The sequence below is a fragment of the Dioscorea cayenensis genome, chromosome 15, assembly GCF_009730915.1.
Source record: "Dioscorea cayenensis subsp. rotundata cultivar TDr96_F1 chromosome 15, TDr96_F1_v2_PseudoChromosome.rev07_lg8_w22 25.fasta, whole genome shotgun sequence".
In the NCBI taxonomy this organism is placed as follows: domain Eukaryota; kingdom Viridiplantae; phylum Streptophyta; class Magnoliopsida; order Dioscoreales; family Dioscoreaceae; genus Dioscorea; species Dioscorea cayenensis.
Genome location: NC_052485.1, coordinates 4,779,123 through 4,805,311, shown reverse-complemented (window position 1 = coordinate 4,805,311; position 26,189 = coordinate 4,779,123). Strand labels below are relative to the sequence as shown.

Genomic DNA, 26,189 nt, shown 5'->3' with positions numbered 1-26,189 from the left:
TGTATTTTCATATATTCTCATGTAATTGTAGGAAGAATATAGAGAGTTCTAGAGAGTCTATATGGACCGTTGGATCAAAAAAGATCTCAACCGTCCATTAGGGCACCTTTGGCCTATAAATAGCCAAAGGGACTTCATTTGTAATCAACTAAGTTTCCAAGCAATTCAAGAGTTCATTCCCACAACTCTTCTCAAGAGCCATACTTGTTCAATTTTAGCCACCAAAGGTTAACTTTCTTGCCGAGGAATCAAAAGGGCTGACTTGATCCAGCTCAAGTGATCAAGTGCCGCACGGAGTGATCGGGAGAGAAGTCCGAGTCCGTGACACATGTCACCGAAAATCCCCAATTGCTCAGCTGGAGAAATGAAATTAAAATTAATGCTCATTTTGATACAAATTAAAAGTTAGTTCTCAAACTAAAATAAGGCTGAAGTTAATACTCACCGGAAAAAAATTTACCCCCAAACAAAAAAAGGGAGAAGGAACAATATATTATTTTGATCAACAAATAATCAATTGAATACAATGAGCATCAATCAGTTTGATGACCAGAAAAACTGTGGCATTAGAACACGTAAAAATTTTATGCAGCATTGAGGTTTGTTATCTGATTGATCACGATCCGACATTATTGACACCGAAGTACAGAGTTGTTTGATTATAAGCATTCATTGCATAATCGAGACGAAGTTGGCCTAACTTTGAGTTGAAACGTAGGCCATATCCGAAACCAAATCCATAACCGGGTTTCCCTTGCCGGAGAGCAGGGTAGCCTGATCATTCCACAAAACCGACGATGCATTAGATAACAAGGATCAATACAGGCAAAAATTTTAAGTAAATAATTGAAGCTTTTTACATGGATTAAAAAATATAGAGAGAGAGGATATGCTGAAACATTTGGAGATCACTAAAAGCACAAACAAGAATATGCGTCATTCAATATCGACATGTGACGGCCTGTCACATGTCCAAAGTGTCATACATAGTTTCTTTAGTTCCTTCTTGTTTCCATTTTTGAATCCATTTTCTAACCATTTATGTGGATTACTTAGATAATTGAGACATTTTCCGGGATTAAAGAAAATAGAAGATATGCGGAAACATTCGGAGATCACTAAAAGCAAGTGCAGAATAAGTGTCATTCAAGTAGTTTAGGCTTCTTCAATATTGACCAATCACATGTCCAAAGAGCTATTCATAGGTGTCATCATCCAAATAAATGGTTGGAAAATGGATTCAAACATGGAAACAACAAGGAACTAAAAAAGCTAACTTCAATAATAATATTTAAAAAACTCGAAGATAGAGAAGCAGTTCACAGCGCATAAATTATGGTTATTGTTTTAAGATTCAACTAAAACTTCCTGATTATGTTGTTTTTTTAACACTGCACTAAAACTCATTCAAAGACAAAACTCATTTATGAAGAAATACCTTCATCTAAGATCGAGGTTCATATTATCTCCTTGTTATAAACATAAGCAATGGTAACAAGAACTACAGAAGTTCAAACATGGGAACCAACAAGGAACTAAAGAAGCTAGCTTCAATAATATTATTCAAAGAACTCAAAGATAGAGAAGCAGTTCATGGTGCATAAATTACAGTTATTGTTTGAAGATTCAACTGAAACTTCCTGATTATGTTGTTTTTTTAACACTACGCTAAAACTCATTCAAAGACAAAACTCATTAATGAAGAAATCCATTCATCTAAGATTGAAGTTCATATTCTCTCCTTGCTATAAACACAAGCAATTCCATGTGATTCTTCAATTGGATGTCATCCAGACAAATTATCTAGATTCCATTCAACCCAAAAGCTGAAGTTGATAGAATGAGAAACCCAAAACTATCTGCAATAACTGATGTGGGACTATTAGTTTGTCTAATACGCCTCTTAGTCTATTTTAACTGCTCACATTGCAAATAAACCAATTAATCAAGCTTAGTCCCATTTTAAATACATACTAAATTTTATTTGAGCCTAATTCAACCAAAATAACTCAAGCCAATAGGATGGGAGACCCAACCTTACATATTCAAGCACAAACTTATGTAGTAACCAATATGGAACCATTAGTTGCTCTAGCAGGGTGTCAATTTGTTATTTGGAGGAAGTTACATTATGAATAAACCTTACCAGGGACAAGGCGAGCAGACCCCAAATCGCTACCATAATCCATAAATAAAGCACCTTCCAATTGCTTTGCCTAGAGAATTGAAAAAAAAAATTATGCTAAAATATTTTACATGTTTTCAAAATGGTGAAGGAATTAAGCCAAAAAATACACTGGATATCATGATAATATATACACCGTCTTTCCAAACAAGTGGCATATATAGTAGAAGCCCCATAGTTAAAGGCGTCCTTTATGTGGCTTATGGATATGCTAACTGAAAAACATAACCATCTTACTGAGTAGATATTAATAAAAATCATATACACAAAACATTTCAATTAATTAGGGAATCCTTCAGGTTCTCAGATGTGCAATATAAGATGTATGGCTCTTGCGAAAATTTGTCAGGATTATATTAATGAATGGAAACAAATCGATGTGTTCAATGCCCATGCCTGCTTCCAAAGACTATAAACACCCAAAATTTCAGGATATAAAATGATGCACATACAAACTGATGAAATAAATTGGATTTTCAAGACCCAAGCATGTTATTTAAGAAAGTAAATTCGCTTTTACCAGGGGAACTGTTAGTTCATTGTTTGTGACAAGATATGATCTTCCAGATCCGATAGCACCTTCAGTATAACCCCTAACACTTCCAGGTCCACCGATTGCAAATGCTTGATATGGTGCCATGTCTCCCACAATGGAACCACCTGTCAAGCTTTAAACAAAACAGCAAGAACTTTGTTTACTATAGTGAATATGTTGAAACAAAGGAAGAAATGCTCAAAGAATTGATCACTACCTTGTAACTAAAAGAGCTTTTCCGAGTCTAAGCCCTTTTGAAGCAATGAATTTAAACCGGTTGAAAATCAACCATCTTGAAAGAAGAGGTAATCCTTGCTCCATTTGAACTGTCAGCTGGCAGTAGGGAATTACACAAGATCAGCAATACAATGAAGAAGAAAAAGATTTCTAGTGATATCACTCACCCGAGCAAAATTGCTTTCATCGATTGTTGCAAATTGTGATTCTTGCTTTAGAACAAACATATTGTCATGGGATCGACCACTGCATACAAAAAAATATATCAAAAAAAAAAAAAGAGGGTTGACACAAACCTAAACAATGGCTGATTCCCATACCTGCAGGTTATGGGCAGCCCATCAATGTCTGTCATTATAGAACGGCCTTCGTTATTGATTGGACGTACATGCTGAACAAAAAAATATACAATAGATAGTTCAGAAGGACTTCTGTATATTTCTCAGAAAATGGATAACACATGCGCAAACAACAAAGCTTTTCTGGATTTAACATAAACTAATGACTACAACATCAGTGGCAAAATAATAAAGTGAAATCCCTCAATAACATGCTATTTTCTCAGTGATCCATACCTCAAATCTGATGCTTGTACTGCTGCTCCAATTTGAAGTAGCTGGCTCAGTAAGTTCCACACCAGCAGAGAGCCGGCTTAGATTGATCCATCCGATTCCTGAATGGGGATAATGCTCGGTCGGCAATCCATTAACTCCAATTTCAGGGGCGATTGAATGCTATACATTGCACCACTCATTCCAGTAAGAAGCAATTCAGCTGGATGAAAGGGTAATACATAAATGCCTATTATACTGCAACACACAAAAATATTCCAAAATGGTCTCTTATGACGCATGAGTGTCAGTCAAATTCACTCTTTAAGGAAGCTCATTTTCAAATAATTCTACCAGTTAGAAATTGCAGAGGATCACCAATTACACTAGAAAATGCAAAATAAAGAAAAGTTGATCAACAAATGACCCACTAACCAAGTGGAATATTTTTCACTTTATAATGCATCGGGATCAAATTCACTCTCTCAGGAAGCTCATTTTCAATTAACTCCTCATGTCAGAAATTACAGAGGACACAAATGACACTAAAAAATGCAAAAAAGAAGAAACAGTTATCCACAAATGACAATGCTGAGCAATGCAAAAGTTTTCAAAATTGCCTTATGATGCACCAGTATCAAATTCACTCTTCTAGGAAGCTCATTTTTAAATAATTCCACATGTCAGAAATTAGAGATTATCACAAATGGCACTAGGAAATTTTAAATAATAATAATAATAAAAAACAGGATAATGGCCAAATGACCTACTGACCTGAACAACAAATGACTGCTGAGCGAACCGCTCAGCCCCCGGCCGCCTGAGAGCAATGAGAAGATTGGAATCATGCAAACCCTTGTCCCACAAAAAATCCAACTTTTCACTTCTCCCAAAAAGCCCCGGGTGTTTGATGCACAGCCTGAAAAGTGAAACCCAAGTGCAACAATCAAAACTCAAAATTCAGAGCTCCCCAATTTCAATAAGAATACAATAAACACTCGACAACAGAGAAGAAATCCGATACCTTCCTATGATCTGAGAGAACGGATCGCTGGAATTCCTGATCAAGATAACAGAAAAATATCAAAAGATTCAATTTTTACACATTCTCCGATTAAAAGACCGGATTTTGACAACAAAAGAAGAGAGAGTTGTCACCTGACAGGAGGAGGAAGCAGGAGCGCGCCGCAAAGTTTGTGAGTGAGATCAACATTCAAGTCTATCTTTGCTGCATATTCACATACAAATAGTTATCAAAAACACCAACGACGAAACAACAAAGCACACATACACATTGCTAGCACAGAGAGAGAGAGAGAGAGAGAGAGGACCTTTGCCGGCATGGATGCTCTTCTGAGCTCCCATTCGATCTAGAGAAAAGAGAGGAGAAGGCCCCACTCATCCAAGCGAGGACAGCTGGGGCAAGGAGGGATGGAGAGAAGGCTCGCGTCGTCGTGTCTATGTAGTGTTCGATGCTTTGCGTGAATGAGAGTAACTAAGGCTCCACAAGGATCCCCTGCGCGCGTGGGCACTGGCACAAGTAGTCTCCTTCTCGTCAAGCAAAGCCCTAGCACCCACCTTCCTTCCTTGCTTTCCTTCTTGAGAACCTTGGATTCTCTTAATATTAATAATAATAATAATAATAATAATAATAATAATAATATAATTATTATTATTGTTAATCATTAATATTATTGTTATGATAAATGACTGAATTATATGTCAATCATTTTTTATGGAATGAATTTAAAGAGGAATTGTTTTTCAACTGTATAATTTGCTCCCAATTTATTAGTAATAATCCAGGGAAAAAAAACTCTCACCAACAAATTTGCTTCATTGTGAAAATATTTTTTTTTTTCAAATTATTTGAATTAGTTGGAAAATTTTTTATTTTAATGATTATGTTGTTATTCAGTTTTTTGTGGAAGATAAACTAGGTGACAATGCTTTGTGAGGTGAAGCTTGGAATTTTTTGGGTCTCGCTCATATTTTTAATGCAAGAGATTTTGAAAATACAATTTCAAACTTGTGAAACAATTAATCTTGTTTGATCTAACATTGCATCAATCTATGGAAAACTCAGTTACAGCTTCTTCTAAGATTTCATATTTTGTTTTTTTGTACGGAGTAGTTTTACTTTGTTTTATCATGGTGTGTCTCCATTGTTTTTTTTTGACAAGAAGAAGAGACAATCCGAAGATCCTGCTAAATCATCAGGGGCATGCACAAGCCTCGGTGGAGCAAGTGGAGGTGGGGATTCTTCTAAGATGTCGTATTTATTTTTTGTACGGGGTAGTTTTACTTTGTTTTATTATGGTGTGTCTTCATTGTTTTTTTGACAAGAAGAACAAACAACCCGAAAACCTGCTAAATCGTCAGGGGCGTGCACAAGCCTCGGTGGAGCAAGTGGGGGTGGGGCCTGAGCACACATGGGCGCTGGGACCACCCGCACACAACCACCGCTCACATCTCTCAGAAATGTGCCCTCAATCGAGAGTCGAACTCTCACCACTTAGTGAAGTGCTCTATCGGTGACCCGTATACCAATAGACCATTTGTTCGTTGGTGGTGTGTATCTCCATTGTTAGTGGACCTCTAAATTTAGCATCTCCTCTCTTAATTACTTATGTAATTTTCTTCCATCTTTCCTTTATTTTAATATATGTGATTAATTTTTTGTTATAATAAATTGAACTGAAAACATATATACTAATAAAATTAGCAAAATTAAAATTTTTGATACCAATAATAAATTCAGATTAAATTTAGAACATCTCCCACCCTTAATTTCTCCTTCTTCAAACCATAATCAACCGTTGTTGAACATTGCTCCTCGTTGGTTCCCCTCCTTCATTCCTCAGACCCTACTCAACTACTACCAGACATCTCTGTTTGAGATAATACTTAGCTCACATGTCACTGTAAAACTAATCTCTTAATCTCATTCTGTTAAAGTAAAGAACATCACAGATTTATTTCAATATCATGCTTGGAATCAATAAGATCAGATCATAAATTAATCCAGCACTTGAGATGATGCATGAGTCTTTGGGTTTGATGAATTTTTTTCAACATAAAATTTCCATTTTGTTTTCTTTATCCATGGTTGTTTTGCTTTTGTTTTTGCCCAAAATAATGAGTTTTCAAGCCTTAGGGTAAAAAAAAAAACCGTTTCAAAGTCTGATTGATGGTACTGCAAATTTCATTTATTTTATTGACTTTCTTTTTAACAAAATCGACAAGCGATAAAGTAAATGGATAAATGAGTACACTAACTACAGTAGCTTGACTGACCTCCTATACTTGTCTTTGGTACAATTTAGGAATTGAAAATAATTTATTTCTCATTCATTGATGAGCGATAGGTATAATTATTTGAGTGACATTTATATTGGTCCTTTTTTTAGTGAGAAGGACAAACTCAACCTACTCCGGTTCTAGGTTTCATGCATCCATCTCATTAAAGCCATTTGGTTCACAATAATGGTATATCACCATATGATGAGATTTACCACTGTACTAAGATTAGAAATACTGTATGTCTAAAAATAATGTTATAATTTGATATAATTTTATTATTTTTTTTAGGAACTCATATTACGAGGAGTTTTTCATTTCAATGTTTGGTTGGTCACATTAATCAACTTAGTAAAGTGCCAAAATTTTCAAAATACTCTTAAATTTTTGTTTTAAAAAAAATTCCACTAATATGAATCACAAACATATATATACATAGCACATTATATATGTATATGCAGAAATATATACATTTGTGCATATACATATATATATATGTATATATAAAAATATATATGAATATATACACACACATATATAACTATATATATTTATATGTGTATATGTGTATATATGTACACACATAAATATATACATTAAAAATCAACTTGTAAAAAAAAAGGTAAATTTGTCCAAAAATATATATATTTTCATATTACCATTATTTGATAATCCAAAATAAACATCTAATTTAGTGATAATGTAATGACTAAGTTTCTCATATTACCATCAATATTAAAATTACTATAGTACCAAATGTGATAATCTTTTCAGATTATCTCGTAAATTACAATAATATTTTCACATTATAGCAAATCAAACGCCCCTGATGCTAATCTAATATAATCATGTCAAAATTTATTACCATTATTTTTGTTCATAATTGATTGTTATAAATGTAGTTTTTTGTTTCACCTTCCCACTTCTTTCTCATATGCAGAGTAACATCATTTTTATACTCACTTGTTAGTGTGGCGTCTCATAACATTCTAGAATTTTTTTGAGATAACAAGTCTTCAAATTTTGTTTTACTTAATTTGGTTTACATCTAGAAATTTAAATTATAATTCTTTGTTCTTCTTGCTACATCAAATTGTCTTTTGATTGTTCCCATGTTTATATGATCTTTTATTTTATGTTTTTCCTTGGCTTTTGTATTGGTATCCATTGTATATTTTAACATTATATTGATTCTTAACCAAGCTTTTGTTTAACTCAAGACTTAGTTCATTTTACTTTAAATAAATATTATAATTAAAATTATATATAACCTCCCATCCAAATTATTTATTTATTTATTTGTTAATTTGTTTGTTTCTTTAGTGGCATGCAACCAGTTAGGATTATTGCCACTCATTCTCTTGTTTGGTTTCATGTCCATATTGTGTTCCAAATTAAGAATGCTTACCTAAACTGTGATTAAAAACTATTAAGTATATGTGACATCATGTTGCACAGATAATTACATAAAATCACTTTCTAAATAAAATGTTGTAGTATGGTATGGATAACTAAACTTTATTTTTATACCAATTAAATCATAAACTTTTCATTTATTGCAATTTAAATTAAATATGAGTTAGAAAAATTGATCATAATGAATGTGACACAATTGGCAAAATATGCCCCTTTTTTTAAATTTAAAAAATTGTTGAGACAATTTCATGATAATTTATTGCCATTAATTGGTGCTTCATTGTTTTCTTTTGAATTAATTCTGTACTAGTCCCATAAAATTTTAATTTTCTATTGAAACCATACATTCAAGAGTTTTTATTAAAATAACAGGTACCTTTCATCAATTATTTCAACTAACCACCATGAAGTGATGTGGAGAACACATAGAAGCATCATAGAAATATTCTTTCAAATTTTATTAAATAAAAAAGGTTTTATATGTTATATATCTTTTTAAAAAAAATAAAAATTTATTATGTTTGGACATGGCTCTCAATAAATCACATGTTTGTTTAAAATAAATAAATAAATAAATAAAAGTATATAAATTATAATAAACTTACAAATGACCACATCTACATCAGAATTAAGTGGGTTGGATACTATGGCTTATTTACATTAAAAGAAAAACTTACATATTTTGAGACCACATGAATTTATTTATTTATTATTATTATTTTTTTTAAACAACCATTTCTAGCACACCAGAAATATTATATTTTGTTAAAAAAAAAATTCAATTTTATGCATCTCTTAATTAATAAGGAAAAAGAAATAAAGCAAGATTCCCATAAAGATATTTTGCTAAAAATATTTGCATACCTTTAGCAAAAATTATATAATGTATTATATATATATATATATATAAGTAGATGTAAAAACATGAGATGAGAAGTAGTTTGGCCTTTTCCTAGATTTTTGTTGTTGTGATTTTCAAATAATAATTATTTGAAAAGGAGTCTAGTAATTTTAATGTTCACTCATTTTTAGGGGATTTTATAATGAGATGAATTCAGTACATGACAGTCATTTATTAGGCATTGTCAAGTGTAATGGTCCCAAAAAAAAAAAGTGTTCTCTTTAGCAAATATTACTTGCCTCCCATTCTTAAAAATAAATTAATTAATTAATTAATTAAACTAAATAAAAAATCCCCCACTCACACAGGTACAGTGGCCAGTAAACCTTGTCACAAAAAAAACACCCAAATATGACTAAATAAAAAATATGAAAAAAAAAAACCAACGTTACAATAAAAAAAGTGTTAGTTTATTTCTCTCAAAAATGGGAAAAATAAAAAATTTGACTCATTTCCTGTGTGCAATGGTAAAAATATTCATGACTTGTTGTTGTCATTATATATAAAAAAATAAAATAAAATAAAAATAAAAATAAAAATTCTCTGGAGAACAATATCTGTCACTTGCTTAACAATCTGATTTTCTTTCACTAATAAACCAAAGCACAGAACAAAACAAGATCCCACTAAAAGTGCAGGAAAAGACAACAAATGAAACAATTATGGTAGCCAGATCATTATTATATTTTGAAAAACAGAAAAGACAAGTTGAGTTCACAGAACACACAAAAATACATGATAACACACAGTGGGGATAACAAAGTGAACAGCAGACCAATTTAAACCACCATGCTGCAGAAGAAGCATTTAGGAACCCACATCAATGACGACAAAATGAATGACAAATTTCCCAAGTTTTCAGCACCAACAAAACCAAAAACACTTTTGCAAGAAGCCAGCCAGCCAGCCAGCCAGTTTCCCTAAAATTTTTACATTCCAATCAAATACAGAACGGAAGAAGGAATAATACTGTAACACAATACAGAAACAGGGAAAGTTCAAAAAAAGAAATGAAAAATAGAAATGTCAACACATTAAAACATGCTTGATACTGGAGTACTTCAGACAGAAAGGAGGCTGGTAAAAAAATAAACCTTTTTTTAAAAAGAGGAACAATGGGCTCCACAACCATGATTGAGAGAAGAATGTAAAGATTCGTGTTAGCCACCAAAAAGATTAGTGTTTTTAGGTTATAGGAGACCATATGAGTTGATAGGAGGTTAAAGCTTTCCTAAAAGATACCAGTAAGGAGGAACCAAAAGGGGGCATGATTTAACCACCATCCAACAAAGAGACATCCATACCACAAGACAAAGCTAAATACATCACATGCATGCTGTCCTCTGCTCTTTCCTTCTTAGCTAGCCTCCTTTCTCCCTTTGCCAAAATGGACACTTATAGAGCCACTAGTTGATTCCATTCACAGTCATAAAAAGACAGAAAAGCCACCATAATAAGCATACAATTTGAACCAGACTACCAGAGTAAGAGAACATGATTACCAAAGGAAAAATAAATAAATAAATTAATTGATTAAAAGTAAAAGAGAAGACAATGGAGGAGTACAAGATTCTAATACAAGTGACATGAAGGATGAGCTAGAGCTAGAGCTAGAGCTAGAGCTTCAATGAAAGATCAATCTTTGCAATGTCACCACTAGAATCTGATGTAGTAGATGGTGGGTAAACCACAGTCTGATGGACAGGTGGGTGGTGAGAACTCCTTTGCCAGTTGAGAAGGTCTATAGTCTCTGAAGCACCATCAAGGCACCAAGTTCTAGAAGTAGTGGCAGTGGTGGCTAAGAAGGGAAGATGAGTTGCAAACCTGGGTGCAGGGACCATGGTGGTCAGAAGGGGAGTTGCGGCTAGAATGGGAGGTGATGGGGAATGGAGGTGGTGTTGTAGATTGGTGAGCAATGCTGGGAGAAGGGATAGAAGAGTACAAGTGGGAGTTCCAGCCATAACTCCTCTCCTTCTTGTGAGCATTCTGGTGGCCTCCAAGAGCCTGAGATTTGAGGAACTTTTTGTTGCAGAAAAGGCAAGGGAAAAGCCTCATAGACTGGTCACCATCAAGGGAAGGAGGAGGTGATGATGGTGCTAAGGTGAGGGAAAGATCTAAGCTTGAAGGAAGCTGAGATGGTGGGGATTCTTGGGAGTTAGGCTCCATCTTTTCTATTTTTTTTTTCAAGGTTTTCCTTATAGAGGGTGGACACTACTGGCCTGCAACAAAGATGCTACTAGAGATCTGGCAGAGAACAAAGATTTTCTTTTTTTTATGAGATAATTTAAGGGAAGGAGATTGACTCAGAGACAGGCAGGCCTACTTTTGCCAAAATCACATGAAGAGAAGTTTATATATGGAAAACTGAAGAAACTGGGGGACAAGCAAACTAGTAATTGTGGAAGTGATGAAAGGAATGGCCTATTGGTTGGATGGAAGTGACTGTGAGCATGTGGCTGACCCTTAAAAACAAATAGAAGATAAGAATAGAGTGGAAGAGCCACAACTCTTTCTAGTGAGTGGCTTTTCAGCTTGCAATATAGAAAAGTAGATCCCAATGGGAGAATGATGGGGAGTGGATGCTCACTGTCTGAATAAACATCTATTGCTGGGAATAGACTGAATAGTAGAACAAATTCCAAGAAAAAGATTGCTACCTTGAGACTTTGTGATTTGGTATCCCGTCCTTATCCTTCCAAGCTCTTGCACATTTTATTATTTCTTTTTACTTCAGCTGTGCTGCTGTCAATAAAACACAGGAACAATTAGGTTGAATCAAATCAAGGCAAGGAAGAATCCAATAGTTCAATACTCAAAAGAGTAAGAACCATTGGTGAAGATCTGGCCACAGTAATAACTTTGCATTTAGTGACCTACACCATGCTTTGTCCTGTTCCAGGCAAGTATGAGAAGTGGTCCTGCGTTGATGCAGACACGCACAGTTTTCAGATCTAGTTGTGCTCTACATGACAAGCTCTGATTGATGATGAACAGTTGCAACAGAGAGGCCACTTACTGCTAAAGGCATCACTCAATTAAAACAATACCTTAGGATCTGCAGAGTAATGAACCATAAAAGCAAAAAAAAAAGAATGAAGAGAAACTGTTATAAAACAAATGTGTGGAAGTATGAGCATCATCAGATAATGGACATAAAAAGCACTAGGCCCAACCCTTGCGCGTAGACAATGATATCAACCAAATTGCAGTACTAGACAAACATGATAGGACATTACTTGTTGCTGGGCTCTTACCAAGTAAAAATTGTTCCAGAGTGACAATGAACTCTGACAGACAACTTAATACAAGGCCCATAGGGGAAAACCAGATTTACTGCTTATTTCTTTCAAAGAATAGCCAAAATTCAAATATTTGAATATGCATCAAGAGTTCTGCTTGTTACCAAGATAATGAAAAGAAAATGACAAAAATTTCTTCAATCACATACCTGACCTGAGAATAATAGGTTCTGTCAACAGTTGTAATGAGGAGTAAATACTAACTAGATAGAAACCTTGTAGCAGAAAATTAGGATTTTGAAGGGATATACGTAGTACCTATCTCAGTTTGTACAACCAAAGAAGCTAACAAATTTAGCATTGTCAGATAGCAGATGGCATCATTTTAAGCACTACCTTGTCAAAGCTAAACATGCTCATTGTCTAGTGCAGTGTTCGGACAGCCTCCAAACCTTAAGGGCCACATCTTGAATTCTTACCTGGTAGTGACGTGTTGATAGACATGTGAAGAAATCCCAGATGAAATCCCAGATGCTCGGTCTGAAAGACGTACCCTGTACTGTTGTTTTCAAATGTTCATGGATCAGTGCAACAAAATGTAGGCAGAAATCGGAACCTAATTCATCCACGTTAACCATTCACTGGCCACAGAAGACCATATCCATACAAATATTTTTCAGCATTTTTAAAAGACAGATAGATGAAAGCAACTTAAAACTTAGGACTTTACAAGGAGCAGAACAAAATGGACAGCAACCACGCTAATAATAAAAAAAATTATAGAACTTTGAACAAAAATCAAGTATGAAAAGAACTTGAATCAATAGTAGGATATTCAAAGATTATAGAAATTAATCATACAGATAAAAAGCCAAACGACACGGAAATAGAGCAAAGGTCCACAAAAAAATAGCACTTAAGTCTGTTAAAGTGTCAAACCCTCTACTACCGTAAAACACTTCCTTATGACCCTAAGCCACACGGCAGCCTCAACTGTGGATAGTACCATCTTCTTCATAGAAGTTAACAGCTGAAACCCTGGATCAACAATAGGAAGCTATCAACTACAGAAGAAGGACCACAAATCATAGACATCCTTCAGCAAAAAGACACGGCTGCTCACAAACAGCATAGATATAATTCAGAAATTAAGGAAAAATCAAGAAAATCATAAACCTTATACAACATGATCCTATTATAAATTACATCTTAACTCAGGCATTAGAGAATTGAAGGTCTATCATGTCAAGAATGGTACTAGTTTATCAGTTAACTATAATGAAGAGCAAGAAGCAGCTGATATTCTTATAGCTGTCACAGCTTATTTTGCCACTACTGTAGCACTGAGTATCCAAACAAAGTCCAAGAAGGGGCCAATAAAGATATTCTGATCACAATTAAGCTAGACTTCAAATAAACATCAAAACATTAAAATGTAAACAAAACTTATTCCTGGGTCCAGAAGTCAAGAAACATATTTAGAATCATCCTATTTGACAATAAAATGATCTAGATGATGACAGCTGCATGGAAGTGTTGAAATCCCCCAAGAGTTTCAATTAATTTATCTTTGCAACAAGAAGTACTTGCTGGGTCCAAACATCTGGTTATGTTGACAGGCCATATCCCAATGAGGTAGAGTTCATAGATTTTGGACTGCGAATCAGCTGAAGGTACAACTGTTCAATACAGTTTACAAAATGGTAGATAAACAATTTCCTGTGATGCATAAAACCTATGCGAACACTTATCAAATTGATCCATAAACATACCATGTCGCCAAGCATTACAAAAGTTCAACCTATTTATTATAGAGATCACAGTATAATAGCGAATGATACATTTGACGCAGGCACCACAGACTAGAGAGTAATTTTGAGAACTGTTCAAGATCTTAGTGATCATAGTGATTGTGTACCATTCATAACTCATTCATAGTTTAAGCACTGCCATTACAAATGAAAATCGATGCAATTTAAGTAAAATAACCCCATGGACCATGGCCATAGAACCAAGCAGCAAATTCGGGTCAATTTGAGGAAAGAATAAAGGGAGCATATGAAAATTGTTCAGCATCCTCCAAAAGGATCAACATGCAAATTTGACACACTTCCAAAATCTCATGTTACAGTAAAAACAAGAGCACCTTGAAAATCACCCGGAGAGGCAAAAACACTGCACTCTTCACGGGTTATATCATCAGATAACACAAAATCACCGCAAAATTATGACAAAGAAAAATGACACAAACTTCCACCTAGGAATGCATGTCACCATGAAATAATTCAAACATTAAGGCATAATACTTGTAATTGATGAGAATCCAATCTCAAGCTCTCTATGCAAATAAGATGCCTCTACATCCACAATTGCTCTCTGCGGTATTCTCGCACGATGACTGGCACACTTGTGGGCGGAAGCTGAAATGTTGCAAGTTCAATTTTAGAATTCAAATGGCAATCGAAGTGAACTTAATCAACAATATAAGCAAACACAGATTTAGATTGCTATAGAAATTGATATATGTCCAACTGTATGCAAGCACACACATGGACACACAAATCATCTACTGCAAATCTTAATTCTACCACTTACCAGCCCATAGTCTGTGACAATCACAGAAACATAGTCAGAAGGGGTGGCATCATACCTGTAAGGTCATAAACCATTATTAGGCTTGTGCAAAGCAAAAGCAAAGCTTTTAAATTATGGAAACATCAAACATACGTAAGATTTAGAAGTTGCAAATTTTCATTCTCAGCCCAATTATCTAAATGATCCAGATCTTTCCTTCCAGGAACCACTGAGATGACATCAGGATCACCTGTCACAAAATAAATGTCTGTTCAATAACAATGTTTTTCAATAATAATAAACAATGAATTTAACTTTTAGCAGGCATACCAAGTTCATTTGAACATATAGAATCAAGTTGCACTCTTTCATGAAATTTATATGCCTCGCAGCATATCAAAACAGGGACATGGAATGCATGAGCAACCATAGCTACACATGCCGTTCCAACTCGGGAGTAAACTGTTCCATTGGACAGCACTGAAGAAGCTCCAAGAAAAACCCGCGTAACTTCATGCATGATATATGAGACAGCATTTATATGTGTATATGTGCAGTTAAGGCCCTTTGATAACAACCTATGCAGCAATGCCTTGCCTTCTAGCTTTGGACGGGAATCAACTACCACAACTCGAAACTGTTTGTTAGACTCATGGGCATATAACAATAACATTTCCACTACAGATGACCATCCATATGTGAGTAGTACATCACCATTTCTAATCTTTTCCACAGCATGCCTAACTATAACTTTTTCTGCAAGTAATATTTTTTCATTGATGAACCGATCAATATCTGACTGTAGGGTGAACTTTGCTTCTGATTCAGACAGAGTATGCGGCAACTTGGCAATCCTGCTCTTCAAGAATTTAATTGCATTCCCCATGCTAATTGAGAGTGGCCTACACTCGATCAAAAATGAGACATAATTACCAATTTTTGCAGTTAAATCTCGAACAAGAGCCTTTTCTGGTGGAGTAGAGTAATCTTTGATTGCTTCCCGAAACGCCAAAAGCATAGCAATGCAACGTGCATTGCCTCCAGTAATATTTCCGGATAAATACTGAAGTCCAACCTGATAAAATACAAAATGAATCCTGTGAGGAAAGACAACATTGAAAATATGTTGTCTAAGAGAACATTCAGCATTAGATCAATTAATAGATCAGTATTACAGCTAACTTGCTTGACACAGAGATATACAGAGTATAATAGCTATTGTGTTTTCTTACCAATAACAATAAATTAACCAAAACAACGCTTATTGCGTTAACAACAGTAATTAGAAATGTAAAGAGAACATAGGAGTTATCAAAATAGAACCAAGGAACTACATCTCACCTAGACTACAAACTTCCTCATGAAAAGATACATTACCTCAAAAACGTTTTGGAAGAGTGAATAACAGGATGAATATCACTTGCCTTGTAAACTGAAGGATGAATTTGATCAAGTTGGAAAAACTTTGATTCCAAATCTGGAAGCTGAGTTCCATGCACATACTGAGGTAGGTGCCTGAACAACTCAACTCTGTTTCGAGCTTCAGATTGATTGACTACCGCACGCTTTTTGGCCTTTTCAACTCGATGCTGATCATCAAATTGCATCCGAGGGTGAGGAACATCTTTTTTTCTCTCTTTTTCAGGAGGCCGATCAGCAACTTTCTTCTCTGGAACAACATTTGCCCCTGAAACTGAAGCTGCATCTTTCTTCTGTGAAGGCTTGCCAAACTCCCCTTTTGCAGCATTTGCCGGAACTGTGCCACCAGAAGGCTTACCGCCACCTAAAATCCACAGACATTTGAAGCATGTTAACCAAAAAGATATGTCAAACACCTAAAAGCAATTATGAGGTGGCTATACAGCTGAGATGAAGCATCACGATAAGTTGAGATGTTACTGATGGCAACAAGTAAAAGAGTAAAGACATAAAAAATCAATATGAAGGCAAACAGACATCTATATTGCTATCTTACTTCTAACAGACATCACCATTTAATATCAGCCATCTTCATTCGTTTCATGCATTTTCACAAAACCTAGTTACTTGGAAATTGCAATTCACAGAAATAGAGAGTTGCTTTTGCAGAATGACGGTTGAGGGCATTGTTTATTGGCCCAACCTCATGACAGGTCATCACAAGCTTCCAATGAGTGTTTCACAAAGCACAGGAGGCTGAGGACAAAAACACCACGCCAAGCACATTGGTGACAGCACAACACACGCCATCATAACGTCAATTTTAGACTTTCAAAACACCATGGCAAAGCTTTTAAGCTAGAAATAACTCTTAAAATAGACAATGGGAGAGCCGTTTCTAAAATATTCAAATTCAGTAAAAAAGATTCGTAATAGATATTGTAACAAGCATAAATGGAAGGCAAGGATAAAAGCAGGAACATGTGAACTTTAAATCAAATAACTTAAGAAACACTACCAAGTCAATCTATACCTTGAACAAGTTTCTAAATACGAATTATATTGCCACATTCAAATAAAAACAATTATCCAAATCTAGAAGCACAGAAAAGTTTTTTTAATATATGAAGCTTGATGAATTTAGTTTGCTAGAAATTTATACTCTCATGCTTTAGGTACTATATACGTAATAAACTTTGGAATGAGATGCGCTATGGTTAACAGTCACAACCCAAACACCAAACCATCCTACATTTAGTTCACATGTGACACGCATGGAACAAACAAGGCGACAAGGAACAAAGTGAATACGTTAAGAAGCAGTACAGGGGAGCAAACAAGAACCTTACTTGCATCCAAAACAACGAAAACTTTTCAATAGTTCGCATTAATGCCATCATCAAGGTAAAAAAGGAGACATCTTTTAGCTTTCTTTCCCTTTTCAGTCAGTAAAATCCAAACATTCTATTAACCAGATTAGCTAGTTGACTTAGTCTGAGGAGAATTTTATTCCCAAATAGACCTCTTTCCATAAGGACAGTAGGTGCATCACAAGAACTTCCAATTGTTATCATGAACTCATACATAAAAAACAATTCAACACCAAAAAGGCTGTTAAGTTGTTTCCCCTCTCCTACATATTCAACGATCAAACACATGAAAAGATAACAATCCCAAACCAAATCTAGTCAAAATTTAATAGCTACTCTTTCTTCCACCAAAGAAGCAAGTGGCTGTTGCAGATCCATTTTTAGAGCAAATTTACCTACTCCTGCAAGCAGCAGTGCAGCAGCAGCTACCAGAAATATTTCTGCCTTATCTGGTAAAGCAAACTTACCCCGCACCAATGCTGCTATTTTTAACCCAGCAAAGCTACAGCAACTCATCTCCCAGGTTCTCATTGCTATGTTAAAACCCTCCTGAACCCTATCCAAAAAACCTCACTAGCCTATAACATTAAGCCCACCGACAATATTTTCAGACATCGATCCCAATAAAGTACTCCATGTATCAAGTTTCTCCCATTAGCAAGCAAGAAACACTCTAACTCTGGAAACCTGAAACATCATGATATACATCCTAACTCAAAATCATTAAAATTTATATTAAAATCCTTGATACTTTGCCTTTAATATTAGCTCATAGAGTTAAACCATATGAAATATATTTTTTAAAATTTTATTTTTTATAGAAAAAATATAAATCACCTAACAAATTTATGTAAAATGCCAGTAAATTAACAGAACAAGAACAATATATCACTTGTTTATTATATCTTCCATCTTAAATCTAATTCAATGGTCTAATATTTTCATCCATGCCAATGGCTCCACATGTAACAAATAACAACTACCCACACACTGCCACCGTGGTGATGCAATATGAGCAACTTGAAACAAGAAAAAGCTAGATTTTGGAAAAGGGTTTTTATTGCCACAACAAAAATCAGAAGAATTAATGAAAGGTAATATTTGCTTATTACGATTTTTGCCTTTAATGGAAAACTTGTCATAATATTGCCTTTGCTCTTAGCCGAAGTTAAGTTTTTATGTTGCGTACATTCACTTTAAATTCGTATCAACAATATTTAGATAAAACCACCCAGCCCATATCATGCTTAGTATAGACGAATATGTGCTCATGTACATCTCCGCCTGATTTGTCAATGGAAAAGAGAAGCAGAATAAAATAAACTACGCCACACTTGCAACACACAACACAACTTTAATAAAGAAAAAAGAAACCAATGACTACCAGCCTCTCTTGCTGCAGATTTAGCAGCACGCTGAGCTTCCTGAATTGCACGTCTATCCGCTCTTGATGTTTTCTGCTTCAATGGCTTTGCAACACCAGCTGCTTCCCCATGCACCTCAGCAAGAGATCCATCCCCTTTATCTGCAATGGTTTCATATTAAGATAGAAAATATATCTAATTGTACTTTATAAATGATATAAAAAATAAGGCTCAGAATGATTATAAAAAATGTCAAGATAAAACGTCGGAGTTCAAAGATGATTTATCAAAGAACATCAAGTTTGAGAAATACAGATGTTACAGAAGTAATCATGTCAAACTCTTTCACAAAAATCAGCAATAAAAAAAATGAATAAATAGTCAACATCATTATTATCTTCTTAACAAGACAATGACCAGTGAAATTACACTAATAAAGAGAGGCTCCTAAAAAATCAAATTTGAATCAGCTCAACAGCACAACATAAATTGGCTCAAGCTCACAAATGAAAAATTAGCTTCAAATCATCCTAATGTTTTTCCTAGTCAAAAGAGTAAACAAACAAAACCTAGATTCCTCTCAAACAAAACCTAGATTGCTCTCAGTACAGTCTCTCCAGTGAAGGGAGCTTAACCGCAACATGGCCATATCTTAATAGATATTGTTTTTCTCTTCAGTGGATAGAATGATTGCCACAACAAATAAGGTGATTCATAGCTTCAATTATCACAATACTCACCAAAAGTATGCAAGTGTCTCTGGAGAAGGGAAGTCAACCTCAAAATGGTCATATTTATAGATATTGTTGTCTCTCTATTGAATATGAGGAAGATTGCCGCATTAAAGTTCAGAGTTCCACTTATCATAATAATCACTAAAAGTAGGCAAGAGGCAAGAAGTGGCAATCAATTTGATACATGAGAAGTACTTAAACTAACAGCAATCAAAACTAACAATTCTTCATATATCAATCTCTAATATCTTCTCTTTTTTTTTCTTTATTACCATCTGATAGTTACAGGCAACACCAGTCCAACTCCCAGCACAATATCTAATAGGCAACATAAAAAATGAATTCAATAAAAAAGATTAAGTTTAGGGGAGAAAATCCATGCTTTTTTTGCTCAAGAATGAGACGCAGGCAATGTCCAGATCTCAATAAACTTAATTGACTTCAATACCTGATAATCCAGGCAAAGTTTTCACCACCGATGCAGTTGTCAAGCTACTCTTAGCTGGAACGACGTTACCAACAACCTTGCCAGCGGCCATCATCTCCGTGTTGGTCCCCGGGAAAGACGCCGCCGCAGCCTTCGCAGATGAGCCCCTAGCGAGCCTTGATGATGAAACCATCGACATATCCTCCGAGAACTCCGGCCCATCCATTCGGCTCGATGGTGATCTCATCGGCGAGGTACCAAGAGACTCCGATGGATTGTAACTACCGATTGGAATCTGGACCCCATCCCGGCGCAAGGGGGATGGCGGGTTGGTGGTGGTGGAGGGAACGGGAACAGGAGCCGAGGCACGGGTGAGGACTTGAATGCCGTCGGCGGAGGCGTGGCGGGCGGGAGGGATCATGACGGGGGAGAGGGAGTTGCTGGGAAGGGTGAAGTCGGGTGCGCGAGGAGGGGAAGAGCAGGCGTCGGCGGGTATGGAATGAGATCTCGCCGGTGGCGCGCCGGGGGTGACGAAGCCTACCTGACGGACCTTGGGGTCGATCACCGTGCGCGGCGCACGGCGGGAGTCCATCGGGGCGGCGAGGAGGATGCTTCTAGGGTTTCGAGACGATGGGGAAAGATTCCACCATTGCTGGGGCGCTAGGGTTTTGAGCGGAGAGGAACTGCGGGAGTAGCGAATCGAATGATGTGAGGCGTGGATTTTTTTTTATTTTTTATTTTTTATATAACTTTTGAAAAGAAAATTACAATTTTGGGAATTTATTTGGACGGATTTTTGGGTTTTCTTGCAATTTTATTAAAGTTTATCCAAAAGTAAGGTTGAGTAAGGTTGAACAACAGTGGAGTTAAAAGTGCACATAAATAAAATTTTGTTTTTAAAATAAAATATATTTATCTTGATTTAAAAAAAACTAATTTAATAGATATGGATCGTATGAAATAAATCTATTTAATTCAAAATTAAAATTTTAACTATCTGTAATTATAATTGAGAGATCTCAAATTTAAATTAAACCACCCAAGCCACTGTAATATCCGATTATCTCGCTTGTTGATTTTTTTTAAAAAGATCAATATTTTATATTAATTTAAAGAAAAACTCTCGAGAGTAATAAAATGTAATGTTTTATTTTTTTTATGTATATATAATTCAATCATATGAAAAAAACACATATATAGAGATTTGCATCCAAAAAAACAGAGTAAAATTATTTAAGTTGAATTGCCAAACATAAAATCAAATAATCATAGCTATGATTAACACACACAATATATATATATATATTTATACGTAAGAAAGATCCTACTTTTCAAAGTGTTTAAAAAAATAAAATAAAATAAAATCAATTCACGTTATAATGTTTATAAAACTCGAATAAATACACGACAATTTTACTAAACCTAAATTGATTTTTTTTTTTATTTGAACATATACCACGCACATATGCAAATGTCCATATGAAACAATATTATTTTAACTATATTTTGTATGAGAAGTAGGATAGTTCCAGTTCATCATGAACTATATATATAAAGAACTGAAGCAAGAATCCACAGCTTTCCTCTTGGCCAGACCTAAAAATAACAATTATAAAAAAAAATAAAAACTGTAAATAAGCCAATGTATCATAAAACAGAATAGCAACACTCTGAGAGATGGTAATTAGATTATGAAGAAATGCTTTCCTCAATCAACATGTCCTATGATTTTAACTTACAAAATCTCCCACAATGGCATTATTTCCTGCCAGAAGAGGAAACCACATCAGTAAATTGCAGCCCGGCGAGGCTTATAACTTGTGTACACAAAAACTCTGGATTCCCTGCATTACGTATTTCCTTATGAGTATAATAACAGCCAGAACTTAGACGAATTGAAATACACCTGAGTAGACCATGAAAAATCAGTAAGAATATAAACACTTGTTGCCATTAAAACTTACTATCAATAAGAAGTCAAGGAAATAATTCATACGTAATAGAATGAAACTAGTTCTCAAGGGAAAATCACTGAACATATTGATAACAATCAATGATTCAATATGTGACATATATATGATGAATCTGAGCGCCAGCAGAAGCAATAGAAAAATGCATGGCTGCCAAGTTGCATTGCAGGAGGGAATAATCATGCAAGTAAGAGAGGGAACACCTCTGACAATGAAATTAATCAAATGCAGTAAACAGAAGCTTATTGCAAGAAGAAGAGACCTTTACAAGCAACTCAGCAGTATGATCATTCAAATAACATGGTGCAGAAAACAGATAAATCAATATACAAGCATGGCAGTTTTGTATATATTGAGAGGGCAAGCATCAAAAGCAACTGGATGGACAAGTATATTTTGGTGAAGCTGCGAAGCTCACAGTTCATTGTGTGAAGATATGATAATGGCGAATTGTCTAGAAATAGAATAAACACCAAAAGACAGCAAGAGAAATTATCTCCAGGAGTTTCATTTCCCAAATTGTTTCTGTTATTTTGGGGTGTAATTCTTCATCATATTATCATTTCAGTTTCTAATAAAATGATATACCTTCATTCTCTGCATTTCTCCAACAAGTTTAGTAATTAGCTTTTTGGAATTTTCTATGTGAAGAATTTACTCAAGCCTTTGGATTTCTTATATTCCTATGTACTACCGCCGGTCATTAAAGTGGCAATGAAAGAGAGCACATAAAAGCAATCTGAATGACAACTTATGACACATTTAATCATTCAATGATAAGGCCACCAAACCCCATATATTAAATCAATTAACTACAGGGACTTCTAAAGTTTCTGAGCAATTAGCTGTGAAGGAAACATGGGAAAAGTTTGGAAGTGCAATACAAAATGATGAATTCAGTTTTGGGCCTTAAATGATCTGAAGAATAGTTACACATGACAATAAGTCCTCTATAACTTGTCTGACTGGACATATATGAATCTTTGAACAGAATACCATTTGCCTAGAAAATAAATTGTCTTATGATTGCTTCCTTTATGCCAATATAAAGAATAAAAATACATAACAAAAACATTATATTTACTAGAAGAATCCTAACAAAGATGATAAATTTTGATCGAAACATCATTGGTAATAGTTATAAATTCATATGTAAAAATCATAAGATGACAATTTAAGACAAAAATACCTCTGTACTTTGTCTTCTATAAAGCGCATTCTTGTTCCCCCATTTTACTAAGGATGCATCAAACAAATGATGACAGATTGATGGCAATAAATTAAAGTTTACCAATTCCAAATGAGTATAAGGGAGAAAAATGATTTCCGAGAACGGAGAATCATAAGAAATTGAAGCAGAAACAAAGGACATCTACTACATATGCTATAAATGCAGTGCGAGATAGTGAGTGGACACGCCCGAGGTTCAAAAATGCTACTTTCATAATAAATCACTAGAAAAATCATAAACCTCATAACATAATAACAAATAATAGCTAACAAAGGCAACCACATTAAGAGTGATACCTGTAGAAATTTGTCCGATCTCGTTAACTCTGATGTAGCTTTCTATGCTTCATTGCGACTGAAAATATACTTCAATAGCCACAAGATGCATTGCTACACTGGCCAATGTTATCAAACATTTTCACTCTGCTAAGCTCTTGAATAATTAGCTCTTCCTCTAGACACCCTACCCACCTTCTTCTCCATATGCAAATCCATTCTCCTGCTAGATTGAAGACCCCTCCCAATCATACTTTCTTCATTAGATTCCCCTCGCCTTATTCTTCTTTCATTCCTAGCAAGTTCAATATTTTCTCCTTGATGATTAAAACTACTCTCACCACTAAGTGATGCCGCTTCACTCACACTATCATCATCATCATCATCATCACTTTTCCTCATCCGTGGTATCAATAACAGCACTTCCCACAAACCCCTCTTCCTCTTCTCCTTGACTATCATCTTCCCAATCCTCCTCCTCATCCTCCCCCTTAATTTCATCAACTAAATTCTCTCCATCATCAATGGATTGTGGATCAATCTCTTTACCCTTTCCATCCTTACTAGCATCACCACCTTCCTTCCCCTTGCGCATTAGATGAATATACTGATATCTGAACCCCATCAAAGGATGCTTCTCAACTAGTAAATCCCTCCTATATGCCTCCCTCAACACAACTGTGTGAGTCCTAAGCTTATTCGACACATAAAAGATCCCTGGGTGGTGTGTGATCACCTTCTTGAACCCCGGCCGAAGCCCCAGATGTGGCGCAAGCATCTCCAAATTCTCCTTCTCGGTTTTCTTGGATATAAACAAGCTCAGTACCTCATGCACCATCCCTACAGTCCACTTATCAAACAAATCACTCTTAGGATCCAAATGCGAAGCATCTTCATAGGGAGAGATGAAAGGCAGCTTCTGCCACTCATCAAGCCACTTCCTCACCTTCTTCTCCAGCTCAAACCCGCTGGGAAAGTTCAGAGGGAAGGAGAGCGGAGTGCCCTTCCTATACCCGCCGGTTCGGCAAGAGAACTGCTCCATGGCGGAGACGGCGAGGTCCTTGTTATAGAGGACGAGCTCGAGGTCAAGATCGGAGGGGTTGGAGAGAGATGGGGAGAGGAGGAAGTAGTCGGGGAAGTCAGGGAGGAGGGAGCGGGGGAAGTCGGGAGGGAGGCCGAGGTCCCAGCGGAGGCGGTGGAGGAGGGGAGGGGAGACGGCGGCGGGGACAGAGCATGAGAAGGCGGAGGAGGCGGGAGGCGGCGTCAGGGAGGGAGGAGGAGAGGGCGCGGAGCTCCTCGGAGTGGATAGAGAGGAGTGCGGGGGAGGCGGAGATGAGTGGGGATGGAGGAGATGGGGGAGGAGGGTGGGATTCGAGGAAGGCGGCGGGGAAAAGGCGGATGAAGCGGATTGGGCGGAAGGGGAGGCGAAGGGCGGCGGAGCGGGGTGCGATGGTGGCGAGGGGGAGTGAGGGCGAGGACGACGACGACGACGACGACGACGAGGAGAGAAGAAAGTCTTTGAGGGAGTGGAAGGGAAGGAGGTGCTTCTCCTTCTCGACCGCGTGGTCGAGGGCGCGGTCGCGGATCCAGGGAACGCGGGCGTCGATGAAACGGCGGGGTTGGAGGAGACGATGGGGGAGGACGGGGAGGTGGTGGCGAGCGGCGGCGAAGAGCGGTGGCGGCATTTGGGGTTTGGAGGATGAATCAGGAGGGTTTTCGAGTTTGGGTGAGCTGGGATGGATCAGGGTTTTAGAGGTTTTGGAGTCTGGTTGTGCGTCAAGTGCGTGAGCCTATTTGGATTCAACAACAACAACAACAACAACAACAATTTATTTTTTCTTTTTTTTTCTTTTCTTTTCTTTTTGGCAAAGAGACCAAAACCACCCTATTAATACATTGTAGAAAAAATAGATAAGTACAATGATTTGTTAATTACTGTAGCTTACCGATCACTTATTATCTTGGATGGATGTCAAATAGGGTGTGATTATAGTTCTGTCATGTATACACTCATAAAATTTTTAAGTTTTAAATTGAGCTAATAAATTCCCTTGCTATATGTAATTTTAAAGAAAAAAATGTAACACTTTTCACTGGGGATTGATCATGCCCATTTAAACAGAATGGAAGTAATATTTGGTCGGGGGACAATGATGAATAATGCTCCTATAGTGCTTTATCCAATAAATTTGACCATGCACTTTGTCCATCACTGCATTGTGACAATGCTAGCAGCCTGTCAGCTGCTTGTCGTAGGATTTTTTTTTATATATACTATCATCTTGTTTTTTCAAGCATCCCTATGTGATTTATCTTAAATACGTTCTTAATCTGCATATCCTAATAATATTGGGCATTCATCTTAATATTTCATTTTAGCTATACCCATGAGTTTAGTACGGTTGTTTTTTAAGCTACTAATATTTAGACTCCTACATCATATTAACTAATTTACTAGTAT

The 26,189-nt window shown here is 36.0% G+C and overlaps 3 protein-coding genes and 1 long non-coding RNA gene across 5 annotated transcripts; all 4 read right to left on the bottom strand.

The window, feature by feature from the left end:
* Window positions 1–479: 479 nt before the first annotated feature.
* LOC120278230 (outer envelope protein 39, chloroplastic) lies at window positions 480–5,097 on the bottom strand. 2 transcript variants are annotated; one of them, XM_039285176.1, is made up of 11 exons: window positions 4,840–5,097; window positions 4,667–4,736; window positions 4,533–4,568; window positions 4,283–4,427; window positions 3,533–3,691; window positions 3,278–3,348; window positions 3,125–3,203; window positions 2,938–3,053; window positions 2,706–2,853; window positions 2,147–2,216; window positions 480–774 (listed from the first exon to the last, which is right to left on the bottom strand). In XM_039285176.1, exons 1-11 carry the CDS (start codon window positions 4,871–4,873, stop codon window positions 617–619), a joined length of 1,086 nt encoding a protein of 361 aa, XP_039141110.1. In that variant the 5' UTR covers window positions 4,874–5,097; the 3' UTR covers window positions 480–616. The 2 variants fall into 2 exon arrangements, with proteins under 2 accessions (XP_039141110.1, XP_039141111.1); XM_039285177.1 differs by lacking the exon at window positions 2,147–2,216.
* Window positions 5,098–11,847: 6,750 nt separating this feature from the next.
* LOC120277012 lies at window positions 11,848–12,160 on the bottom strand. The gene is made up of 2 exons (XR_005541431.1): window positions 12,003–12,160; window positions 11,848–11,864 (listed from the first exon to the last, which is right to left on the bottom strand). It is a non-coding gene; the product is annotated as an uncharacterized LOC120277012 (long non-coding RNA).
* Window positions 12,161–14,421: 2,261 nt separating this feature from the next.
* Window positions 14,422–20,964, bottom strand: LOC120277328 (translation initiation factor eIF-2B subunit delta). The gene is made up of 7 exons (XM_039284124.1): window positions 20,274–20,964; window positions 19,112–19,252; window positions 16,363–16,721; window positions 15,269–16,013; window positions 15,092–15,188; window positions 14,960–15,014; window positions 14,422–14,784 (listed from the first exon to the last, which is right to left on the bottom strand). Exons 1-7 carry the CDS (start codon window positions 20,842–20,844, stop codon window positions 14,722–14,724), a joined length of 2,031 nt encoding a protein of 676 aa, XP_039140058.1. The 5' UTR covers window positions 20,845–20,964; the 3' UTR covers window positions 14,422–14,721.
* A 926-nt stretch (window positions 20,965–21,890) lies between these two features.
* LOC120276751 (protein WHAT'S THIS FACTOR 9, mitochondrial-like) lies at window positions 21,891–25,494 on the bottom strand. The gene is given in 3 exon segments (XM_039283437.1): window positions 21,891–22,158; window positions 23,750–24,936; window positions 24,938–25,494. Coding segments are annotated over 2 exon segments (1,296 nt in total). The 5' UTR covers window positions 25,414–25,494; the 3' UTR covers window positions 21,891–22,158; window positions 23,750–24,116.
* Between the last annotated feature and the right edge of the window lie 695 nt (window positions 25,495–26,189).

Bases quoted from the DNA above. Each gene is read 5' to 3' on its own strand.
- LOC120277328 (XM_039284124.1), bottom strand. From the start codon at position 20,844: ATGGACTCCCGCCGTGCGCCGCGCACGGTGATCGACCCCAAGGTCCGT. The intron at 19,253-20,273 runs GTATTGAAGTCA...AAACCATTGCAG, and splicing joins AACTTTGCCTGGATTATCAG to ATAAAGGGGATGGATCTCTT. The intron at 16,014-16,362 runs GCAAGTGATATT...GTATTTTATCAG, and splicing joins TTCATCCTTCAGTTTACAAG to GTTGGACTTCAGTATTTATC.
- LOC120278230 (XM_039285176.1), bottom strand. From the start codon at position 4,873: ATGGGAGCTCAGAAGAGCATCCATGCCGGCAAAG. The intron at 4,569-4,666 runs GTGACAACTCTC...TATCTTGATCAG, and splicing joins CTGCTTCCTCCTCCTGTCAG to GAATTCCAGCGATCCGTTCT. The intron at 2,854-2,937 runs GTAGTGATCAAT...TTTTGTTTAAAG, and splicing joins AAAGCTCTTTTAGTTACAAG to CTTGACAGGTGGTTCCATTG.